The 12,001-nt window shown below is 39.6% G+C and overlaps 1 protein-coding gene across 1 annotated transcript; it reads left to right on the forward strand.

Annotated features, from left to right (window-relative positions):
* Positions 1–5,703: 5,703 nt before the first annotated feature.
* Positions 5,704–8,114, forward strand: LOC101888982 (uncharacterized). The gene has a single exon (XM_005176208.4). The coding sequence runs from the start codon at positions 5,795–5,797 to the stop codon at positions 8,027–8,029; it is 2,235 nt and encodes a 744-aa protein (XP_005176265.1). The 5' UTR covers positions 5,704–5,794; the 3' UTR covers positions 8,030–8,114.
* Positions 8,115–12,001: the final 3,887 nt, after the last annotated feature.

Genomic DNA, 12,001 nt, shown 5'->3' on the forward strand with positions numbered 1-12,001 from the left:
AAAAAACAGTCGATATAACCTGCCAATAGAAACAATGTTGTCAAGTTTTATCTCGCTTCTTAGATGACAGTTTTGAAATCTTAAAAGTTACACATTAACTGAGATAATTTTAATATTTTCATCAAAGGCATTTCCAATCTCCAAATCCATTTTGCTGCATTACTCTATTATTCAAATCGAGGTCACATCTATAAATCCTACGAAATATCTCTCAAAGGTATTCTATATCAAGAAGACTATTACAGGTCTTCTGATGAAGGTATTTGGCGCTAGGAATGCTTTAAATAACAATGTACATATGTTTCGGAAGTGAAACTTCAAACCGGTATCCAAGGGCAACAGCGCATCCATTTATTTACCGTTTTTTAAGCAAATGTAATAAAGAAAACAACAAAAAAAAAAACAATTTTCTTGAACTCGTTACGAATAAAATTCGGTCAAAAGACATTATTAAGTAATGTTTATTTAATAATAACAACAGCAAATAAACAAATAAAACTGACAAAAGGAGAGGAGAGAGGAGGAGACGAACTTATTTTATGTGTGTTATTTTCTTTCGTGCGGCTGGGTGTGAGGGGTGTGTGCGGTATCTGTACATACGTACGTACATTTGTACTTTGGTACCATTCAATTGCATACAAATTGTCATCGAAGATAAAAGCGAAAGTGTTGGTACTTTTTTATACCATCCACCATACAATGTATGGAGGGTATATTAAGTCCGTCATTTCGTTTGTAACACCTCGAAATATACATTTTAGACCTCACAAAGTATATATATTCCTGATCAGCATAAAATTCTATATCGATTTAGCGATGTTCGTCCGTCTATCCGTCTGTCCGTCTGTGGTAATCACTCTAGCTTCCGAACGAATTGAAGTAGATTGCTAAAATTTTACTCAAATGTATATTATGCCTGCAGGACTTTTGGTATTGAAAATAGGCCATGTAGGTCCACGTTTTGGTAGAGCCCCGATACAATGGTACTCCCCCATATTTGGTATTTTGATGATTTTAGCGACAATATTCATCGGAATTGTTTCAAATTTGGTATTTGAAGTTCGAAATGACAGGAGATTGTCTGTGCAGGTCCACGTCTTCGTATAGCTCCCATATAATTGTACCTCCCGATACTCGGCATTTTGATGATTTTAGCGACATTTTGACAGGAATTGTTTCAAATTTGGTATTTGAAATAGATACTACAGCCTAAGACAGAAAATTGTCTGTGCAGGTCCACCTTTTGGTATAGCCCCCATATAACGGTACCTCCCGATATTCGGTATTTTGATGCTTTTAGGTACAATATTCATCGGAATTATTCCAAATTTGGTATTTGAAGTTCGAAATGTATGCTACAGCCTATGGCAGGAGATTGTCTGTGCAGGTCCCCGTCTTCATATAGCCCCCATATAACGATACCTCCCGATATTCGGTATTTTGATGATTTAGCAACATTTTTGCCCGAAATTGTTTTAAATTTGGTATTTGAAGTTCGTAATGAATTCTACAGTCTAAGACGGAAAGTTTTCTGTGCAGGTCCACGTTTTCGTATGGCCCCCGTATAACGGTATCTCCCGATATTTGGTATTTTGATGATTTTAGCGACATTATTCACCGGAATTGTTTCAAATTCGGTATTTGAAGTTCACAATGAATACTACAGCCTAAGACAGAAAATTGACTGTGCAGTTCCACGTCTTCGTATAGCCCCCATATAAAGGTACCTCTCGATATTCGGTATTTTGATGACTTTAGCTACATTATTCGCCGACATTTTTTTCTAAGTTTCGTATTTGAATATTGTAATGGCTTATGACAAAAGTTACCTATGCAGGTCTACGTCGTCGTAATATAACAGCTACACACGGTTTTTCTAAAATTTTAACAGAATTTTTAACGGATTTTATTGCTTTTGAGAATTGCCAAATTCGTTCCAAATGGTGGAGGGTATTAAAAATTCGTCTTGGTCGAACTTATCTGCTTATTTTTACTTGTTTATTGCTATTATTATTTTTGATGTACTTGCTAAAAATCCACATGGAAGTGGTTTTTTATTGGTGTCTTCTTCATATTGGTTCCGTGCCCAAGCAACCGGTGAGGAGATAACAATCTTTCAAAGAAATAAAAGTGGTGTTGTTTCTTAAGATGTTTATGGGCCCACCGAAAATTAGGGGGTGTAGACTTTATTGGGGCAATTAAGTTATCAGCGTGTGTGTTGAAACGATGTTATCATATGGTGAGCTGTTACCATATGGTCGCATATATACTTTTGGAATATTTGGGAATTAATTACTGGTTCGATTTAATTTCTAAGTGGCCAGAAAAATTTTCAGATTTTATTTTTTTAAATAATTTTTGAGGATTTCTCCCAATACTTTTTAAGCACCAACAGAAGAATAATAACGTTTTAATTAATATTTAGGAAAGCTATAAATGGGGATTTTTAAGGATGTTAGGGATATTTTCGTGGATTTTTTTATACCCTACAGCACTATGTGTAAGTTTGAAATATTGGTTTCCCGCATAGAAAAGTGTATATGGATCGTCCTATCTCGCCATGCTGAGTCGATCTAGCTATGTACGTCTGTCTGTCCATGTTAATTTGTAATCCAGCTACAGTTCGCAATTATGGCCCGATTCTCACGAAATTGGAAATGGAGGTGGGGTTAGGGTCAGAATAGAACCCTATTGTTTTTGGAGATGATAGCAAAATATGAAGGGGTTAAAATGGACGAAAAACAGAAAAATTTCCTAATTTTGCAGTTGCTCTATAGAAATTTACGAGGAGTTAGTGTTTAGGACTGGGCAGAAGCCTACCAATTTGGGCAGCCATCGGACAATAATTAGCGGGTAAAATATAACCTAACATTTATATAAGAAAATAGGAAATTTTCAACTAAACCGCGAATATTTTTAATCCCAGCCAAAGCTCAAATACATTAAATTATCGTCCGAACCTCACGATCCGTGTGGGTTATGAGTCAGAAATAAATCCTATTGTTCTCAAGATGTAGTTTACGGGTTTAAATGGACTAAAAAATATTAAATTTTTCTAATTTTTGTAATCGTCCTATAGACCACAATTAAAAATTAATCGACACCGAATTTCGCATCAGAAGAGAGTTAAGGACAGGGAAGAAATCTAAAATCATCAAAATACCAAATATCGGGGGGTACCAATATATGAGGGGCTCTACAATATCGTGGACCGATATAGCCCATTTTCGAAACTGACCTGCGTGCATACAAATGACTGATCTGTGGAAAATTTTAGCTTCCTATCTTAATTCATTTTGACTATAGAGTGATTACAACAGACAGACGGGCGAACGGACGGGCAGAGCTAAATCGTCTTAGCTGATCAAGAATAAGAGTTACAAATGATATGATGGAATAAATGTACCCTCCATACTATGTATGGTGGAGGGTATACAAATCTTAGAAATACTCGTGTAATCGTGGATTTTTTTAGGAATATCTTCTGAATGAAATCCGAGGTTTAGAATCATGAGTTTTTTAAGAATATGTTTTGAAGGAAATCCAGAACTATAGTCGTGATTTTTTCGACTATTTTTGGGAAGAACCCTAGATAAACGTAGATTTTTAGGAATATTTTTTAAAATAGTCCCAGAGCTATAATTGTGGTTCTTTTGAAGAATATTCTTCAAAAGACCTGAAGTGTATTTATAAAAATGCTGTTCTATTGAAAGAGTGCCATAGTCTTTTTGGGCTATGGAAGCCCACAGAAGAACTTTTGTGTGTAGCATACCTCTTAAACGTCTTTGGGATTTTAAAGTTCTTTCTAAAGGTGCCTTATCGAAATAACAGTTTGAGACCGTAGGTCTAATTGTACTAAATCCCTTTCTGGAAATTTGGAATCGATCAAGGGTTTCCGTCCGTCCGTCTGGCTGGCTGGCTGTGCACGATAACACTCGAAAGGAGTATCCGATTTGACCCAAATTTGGTACATCGTAATATTATTATCAAATTTAGATCGAACTGAGAGATAGGATACGATTTTGTTGAAACTTAGAAAATTATAATATTTTTGTCAGTTTTAAGTCAGGTGGAAAAATGGACAGTATTATCCTACTCCATCAAGTACCTCCCCTACAAAGGTCAAAATTCGGAATAATTATAACTCTTATAAAATATGAAATAAGAGTTCAGTTGTCTTCATATTTCGCATATCTTAATATTTTTATTAGCACAAGATCTGGTCTAATCTGTCGATCTAATATATTGGTTCACTTCTTCTGGTATCTCCCCCACAACGGGTAAAAATTTGGAATAATTAACGCTGCGAAATAAGCCTTAAATTCTCTTTAAATTTCACCCATCCTAATATTTCTATCAACACAAGGTCTGTTTTGAAGATGGAACATATCGGTACACTACTTTTGGTACTTTTCCCACGAGGGGAAAAAATTTTGAATAATCATGAAGTTCGTAAAATGTGAAATGAGCATGCGAAACCCAATCCCAATATGTTTATCAACACAAGATCTGATTTGAATATGGAATATATCGGTTCACTCCCTTGGTACCTCCCCACAACGGTTGAAAATTTTCTATACCCACGAAGCTCGTAAAACGCGGAATGAGAATCCGATTTCTTTCAAACTTGGCACATCTCAATATTTCCATCAACCCAAGATTTGTTGTTAAGATGACAGATATCGACCCACTCCTTCTGGTACCTTCCCCACAAAGAGTCAACGTTTTGAATAACCAAAACGATCATAAATTACTAAATAAGCATCCGATTCCCTTCACATTTTACACATCCTATTATTTCGTCTGACAGATGATCTGCTGTGAAGATGGGATATATCGGCCCACTCCTTCTGGTACCTCCTCCACAGAGGGTTAAAATTTTTGAATATCCATGAAGCTCATAACATACGAAACAAATCAGCGATTCTTTTCAAATCTGGCCTATCTAAATATTTCTCTCAATCAGAAATCTGATGTGAATATGGAATTTATGCGAATGTTGCAAATCCCTAAAAATGTTAGTCTTCCCAATTCCCAAAATTTTATGGATATTGAAGCTTATATATGTCTATATATGCGCCCAGCTTAATGGAGTTTTATTCCTCACCATTGGAGTTGAGTTTAGTATTTTTTTTTATCCCAATCTCTCAGTTCAGTGTAATTTCGCTGGAGAAATTTCCATATTTCGAAATATGAAACATTTAAAAAAATGAAGTAAACTCATATTAATGACTATTTCCTATCTTCCCCCAAAAGACCCCTTGGGCGCCACGAAAAAAGTATTAGTTATGTATTTTGTTTTTTAACTGGGGGCTATATTTTTGGTACTGGTGAAATGTGTCTGTGGCTTCCAAATGAACCTCGGCGTTTGCGTATTAATGACGTCTTGCACATTTGGTGCCGGCATAACTTCAGGGGAAGGGGGTCTTTTGGCGCAAACAACAATGTGGATTATTTGTTTGTTGTTATGAGAGTTATTGTTGTTGTTATTGGTGTGTGGACAAAACAAAAACTTAAATTGTTTTCGTCGAAGATGATGATTTGTTTTGGTGGGGGATGTCGATCGGAAACAACAACAACAAAAAACAAATAGACAAACAATTTCACACCTTAGTGGACAATGCTGTGAATGAGCCAGTGACAAGTACGGCGGAAGAAAACCCAAATGACTCGATGACCCGAAAATTCAATAAGTCGTTGAAACAGTCTTAATTGGAAATTCGTTAGCGAAAGACGGGACACGCTTAAAAATCGGAACGACAAAATAAAAAAACAAAATCGGCGGATTAAAAAAATGAGTTTTTTGTTCAAGGGATTTGTATCCTTGTTGCTGTGGATTAGCCTAGTAGCTTCGCACACCCACGATGAGTTGCCTAAATGTGCCCTGACGGGGGTGCATAAAACACGCCAGACTATTTTGGAATCACCCAATTATCCGGATGATTATCCACCCGGTACCTGTTGGGATTATGTGATCAAATCACCTTTCCGCTGTCCCACCAAATTCCATATTCAATTTTTGGATTTCTTTTTGGAAAAGTCTCCAGGTTGTAAAAATGACTACCTCTCGGTGGGTTTGGATAATGTCGATGAGGATATGGATACCCTGTGTGGCCAGGTGGTGGGTATAAAAAAATATCACACCCCCGATGGAGTGTTGCGTTTACGTTTCCATGCTGATGATTCGCCCTGGTCAACGGGTAAGGGCTTTAAGCTCTTGATAACCCGGCTGGCTTGCGAAAAGGAAGAGGTTTTAAGAAATCTCAAGAGCAACGATGATGACGATGAGGAGGATAGTGATGACACGGTGACAATTACGGCACCTGGCACCCATTTGAGTCCACCTCAGGTTCAGTTGATGGAATTGTTTCGAAACATTTCAGGTGCAGATCAACATCAGGTGTATCCCTTGCCTCCTCTGTTTGGTTTGAATTATCCCAATCAGTTGGCCACGCCTCTGTATCCCACCACCTATGGGCCATTTTATTTGCCCACGGGAACATTCAATCAACAACTGCCACAGCAAAATAATTATTTGGCCACACAGCCGACGGCTGCCTCGGAAAAGGCCTGTAAGGATAGCAAACATCACACCAAGAAGCAGCAACAACAACACCACATACAACCCTATTTGCCACCATATGTGGTGAATCCTTATGTTCCGGTGACCCAGGATCAGTATATTGGCACTTGGCCCTCGACCAGTTATCTTAGGGCCCTCGATGGCGCTGGCAATGTCCTGGAAGCCTGCTGTACAACACCTTTCCAACAGAAACGATTCTACCTCTCCAGCCCTGGATTTCCCCGCACCATTTTCAGTAACCTCCTGTCCATCAATCGTCGCGATTGTGAGTTCCGCTTGCAGAAACATTCCTCGAATATTTGTCGACTTCGTGTCTCGTTTAAATTTTTCGATTTCGGCAAGAGTTCTCCGGGTCTAAGTGGCGTGGGGGGTACAATTGGTCTACCCGGTATTACGAGGAATACCTGTCCCGATGATTTCATTGAAATCGACAATCAACGATTCTGTGGCTGTCGTTCGGATTATGTCTACAATGGATTGTGGAATTATCAGGGTGATAAGAAGATACGCATGCGCATGGGTTATTCGGGTGTGCCATCGAGTGGTTTCCTTTTGGAAATAAGTCAGGAATCATGTTCGGAGTCGCAGTTTGTCACAACAACAATTAGTCCTACGTTGCCGATATCGGCACCGGTCACGGTGGGAAGTACGAATTTATTGGGGCAAAATTTCCAACAGCAACAGGGCAATTATCCGGGGCTATCACAACAGACGTTTGGGGGTCTTAATCAGCAGCAACAGCAATTGGTGCAACAACAGCAATTGGCTCAGCAACAGCAGCAATTGTTGCAACAACAACAATTGGCTCAGCAACAACAGCAGTTGGCACATTTACCCCAACAATCCTTCAATGGCCTCAGCAATCAATTCCCTCAAAATCTGCAACAAACCGGAGGCGCCAACTTCGGCCAGCAACTTTTCAATCCCCAAGGCCTGGGTCAATCGTTCCAACAAAATCCTCTCTATGCCCCCTCATTTATACCACAACATGGTGGAAATGATCTAGGATTACCCCAGCCCCATCCTCCACAATTCCCCGAGGGAGGCGGCTTTCCGGGCTACGCATACTCCAGCCCCAACCCCTTACAACAAAACCAACCATTCGGGCTACGCTATGCCCGTTCTTTCGAGGATCAAAAACCCGTTAGCATTGTGGAGACCAATTCCACACGCAAGGAATATTATTTCAGTGAGAATGCAGAGAAGGGAGATCGGGATCCTTTGCTAAGCATTGCCATGTCACGATCCAGCAAAGCCGAAGATGGAGCCTTGCGATGGGAATCGGAAGAGTTAAGGGCCAATGATAATCCTCCACAGGCCCAAGTGAGACAAAAGTGCAACTTCGATATGGGTGATATTTTACGTCTGTCCGTCGATGTGCTGTGGCTGACGAAACCCACCTGCTATGCCCCGCAACGAAATTGGTTTACGAATTTCTTGGGTTAATTTTTAAGTTTTAGAAAAAAAATGAATATCGATTATGAACGAATAAAGAAAGGATAATACCATGGTCTCTAGAGGAGGATTATTATTTTAATTTGTCGTTTTTTTAGAGATAGTTGTTTTTGTGAGCGGTAAGTAAGTGGATATTTTGTTAAAATTTCTAAAACAAGACAAAAATTAAGAAGTGCCAAGTCTGAATGGAATCGGATGTAAATTTCGGGTTTTGTGAGCTTCATGGATATTCGAAATGAACCTTTGTGGGGGAGGTATGAGAAGGAGTGGACCGATATATCCCATCTTCACAGCAGATCTTGTGTTTGTCGAAATAATGGAACGTGTGAAATTGGAGGAGAACAGGATGCTTATTTCGGATTTTATGCTCGTTTTGGTTATTCAAAATTTTAACCCTTTGTGGGGGCGGTACTAGAAGGAATGGTAACAGATATTGTGTTGCTGGAAATATTGAGATGAACCAAGTCTGAATGGAATCGTGTGTTAATTTTACGTTTTAGGAGCTTCATGGGTATTCAAAATGTTGACCCTTTGTGGGGGAAGTACCAGAAGGATTGGACCGAGGTCACACCAGACCTTGGTTTAATAAAAGTATTGTGATGTGTGTATTTTGAAGACAATCGGACTCTCGCATCACATTTTATAAGAATTACAATTATTCAAAATGTTGACGCTTTGTGGGGGAGGTACTTGATGGAATGTCCATTTTCGTACCTTACCTAGTATTGATGCAAATATTAGGATTTTTAAAGTTGGAGTCAAATCGGATTATCCTATCCTTTCTCTTTCTGAGCAGTAAAATAATTCTTTTGGAGAATTTCGAACTTTTGTGGGGGACGTAACAGAAGGATTGGGCCGATATTGTCCATCTCCGAACTCGATCTATGTTTGATAGTAGTATTACGATGCACCAAATTTGGACCAAATCGAATAATCCCTTCGGACGGACATTCTTAGATCTACTCCCAACGGATTTGGATCAAAGAGACAAAGGGTCTAAAACTGTTATTTCGATGAGGCATATTTTGGCCGTATCAAATGATATATGCGCTCTGTAGCCATATGGCTGAGGCTATAATTACAATAAACTAAAAAATACGATCAGATAATTGTCAATGCAGATTTTAGATAAATGTCTATGCAGGTCCACATTTTGGTATGGCTTCCATATAACATATTACACAAGAGGGCAGAAAATCGGGAACTATGCTGTACTCTTGGTACTCGGGTGGTTGATGTGAAGTGTGATTAGACGTCGATTGAAGGTGACGGGGTGCTTGAGGGTGACCCTCAGATTCTGACAAGTGAGCGTAACGCTGGCGTTGGGGATGGTGACGATTTCATAGTAAACGGGAATTAGTAGATTGCCGTCAGATGTTTTGATTGGTTTCGAAATTTAGGAATTCCAATGCTTATGTTCGGGATGTTGACGATTTGTAAGTAATCAGGTAGTCGTTTGTTATCAGAAATAATGAGATTGGTGCTCTTAGTGACGTCGGCTTACGGGATGTTGACGATTTGCAGGTAATTTGGAATTTCAGTGAATGGTCAACGGGCTGACGAGTGGTGGATAATCGAGGTTTACGATTTAGGTGTTTGGGATGTTGATGTCCAGATCTTTGGAAACGGGTTAGGGGACTTGTGGTATAATCGATAGGGGATGGCAGTCCACTGTAGAGATACTAGGGAGAAGGTAGCCAGGTCGTCTTAGGTTGTTCGAGTTGGCCAGCTTGCAGGTGCTATTTCGGTTTTCTAAGATGGATAGAAATTCGTTCGGGTTCGACAGCCCACTGTGGTTATGTTCGAGAGCGATTTCTAGGTCTTGAGGAGACGGCAGTCCACAGCTTGAGTTCGAGTTCGGCAGCTGACTGTGGTAATGTTCGGGTTTAGTTGTGTGGGTTGTCCATAATGGCTAGGAAATTCAATTAACTGCCAGTGTTTGAGCTATGAGACTGTAAAACGAGATGGATCTCCTGCGGAATAATGAGCCGAAGCTCCTGCGAAACAGCGAGCCGAAACGCATGTGTAAATGAATTATCGGCCACTGATATTAGTGGGAGGGAGAGCCCAGCTAACGATTCTGTTAATCGAAGTACAGAAAATACTTCACCAACTACTCTTTGGCAAGCCCCCTGCATTATGCAAGCCTCCCTCATCGTAAACAATGCCGAAAACTGTATGTGACCGGCATTATAAAGTTATTGCGAATTATATACCTCATGAGGATGAAACCATCACGTTACACGATTTCAATGTAATTGTAACTTCACCCAGATCCTCTAGATTCAGCTAATGATTCTGTTAGTCGGAGCACAGAAATTGATTCAGAAAATCACTTTGGAAAGCCTATCTCAGCGTAACCCAAACCGAAAAAGGGTGAGATAAAAAACTGCAACCAAGTTAAACGCCATCATTTTTACATTTTTTTAAATTCTATTGAATGAAAGCAAAAACTGTCGGAAATAGCATCAAATTTTAGACTAAGTTTAGATTTGTTCGAACTGGTCACCATTGGCACGAATTATGGCCTTCAAACGGATAATGAAACGTCACACGCTGTCCGAAGGTTGCTCTGCGGTATTTTGGCCCATTCCCGGCCATTTTTAGTGTCAACCTTGCTTTCCAAAATACTTCAGACGCAATAGTCCAACGGATTGGTATCCGGAGATTTTGGTGGCCATTGTGCGCTGGAAATGAAGCAAGGAATCTCATTTTGTGGAATGTCCAAGGTCTGCGGCCAAAATGTTTGCGTGGCCAAGGCTACAACACACTCTTCAAAATATTTTTGCTACAATATTCGGCATTTATTTTGATGCCACGGTCGATTAATACGAGGGGAGAGCGACCATCGGCTGTTAGGCAGCCCACACCATCACCATGGCCTGCGCTTGAGTTCTGGTGGCCAACAGAAGATGCACATTTTCTGCTGACCTCTTTGTCAACTAAACACGATCATTTTGTTTGGTTACAAACTGCTGGACAACGAATGTTTTGTCATCGGAGAAACCCAAATTCGGCAGTTCACCACTTTCGGCCAAGCGAAGCAACTTTTTAGCTCTTTTGAGTCTATTTTCTTTCTGTTGCGGTGTAAGTTCTTGCATATTTTGGAATTTCAATGGCTTTACTCCAAGCTCAGTTTTCAATATTTGCAGAATGGAATATTGCGATATATTCGGCTCACGAGCCACTGCGCCGCGGGTTTTGATCAAGTCGCTTCTTTACTTTTCGCACTATTTCTGCTGATGTTGTTGATGATGTTTTCTTTCGTCCACTTCCTAGACGTCAGGCTAGTATCACGGTAACGAGCGATGGTACGAGACACAAAAGATTTATTTACATTTAAGTGCTGGAGTGCTCTTACCATAGCCACATGTGGTTTTCCAGCCAAATATAAAGAAATCACACTTGAAATCCATCACGAATAGCTTTTTTCCTGGAAAATTCTCACCAAAATGCTTTTGTGCACTTGTAAACAATATAATGAGCTGTCACTGAAATAATTTTAACAGCTGTCGGACGAGTGGCTTCGAAATGACAGCAGTCTGAAGTTGGTTGCAGCTTTTCTCACTTTGTATATGTGACCAAGTGAATGAGAATTATTTGCCTTTTGAGAATAAAATAATCACCATACATGAATATGCTAGCCAACCAAAACCAACACAACACATTTGAGTATGTATGTTTCACAGATTAGAACATCGAGAGAGTAACTCTCCCTCTCTCTCTCGGTAAACATTGTGTGTGTGTTAATCCACGCGAAGTTCAAAATCACCAATCCTCCTACTTCATTGAAAGCTGAAAAGCTACTGAGTGTTTGCAAAGCAAATTTGTTGTTGGTAAAGAAGCATAGACAAATTAAGATATAGACAACGAAAAGTTAGTTTGGTCTTTTTTTCCAGGTGGCTCTCATCATGTTTTGCATAGTCAACATGCTCATTTACGCGTTCAAGCCACTCGACTTCG

The sequence above is a fragment of the Musca domestica genome, unplaced genomic scaffold (genome assembly GCF_030504385.1).
Source record: "Musca domestica strain aabys unplaced genomic scaffold, Musca_domestica.polishedcontigs.V.1.1 3, whole genome shotgun sequence".
Lineage (NCBI taxonomy): Eukaryota > Metazoa > Arthropoda > Insecta > Diptera > Muscidae > Musca > Musca domestica.

Excerpts from the sequence above, each read along its gene's own strand:
- LOC101888982 (XM_005176208.4), top strand. The coding sequence starts at position 5,795 with ATGAGTTTTTTGTTCAAGGGATTTGTATCCTTGTTGCTGTGGATTAGC.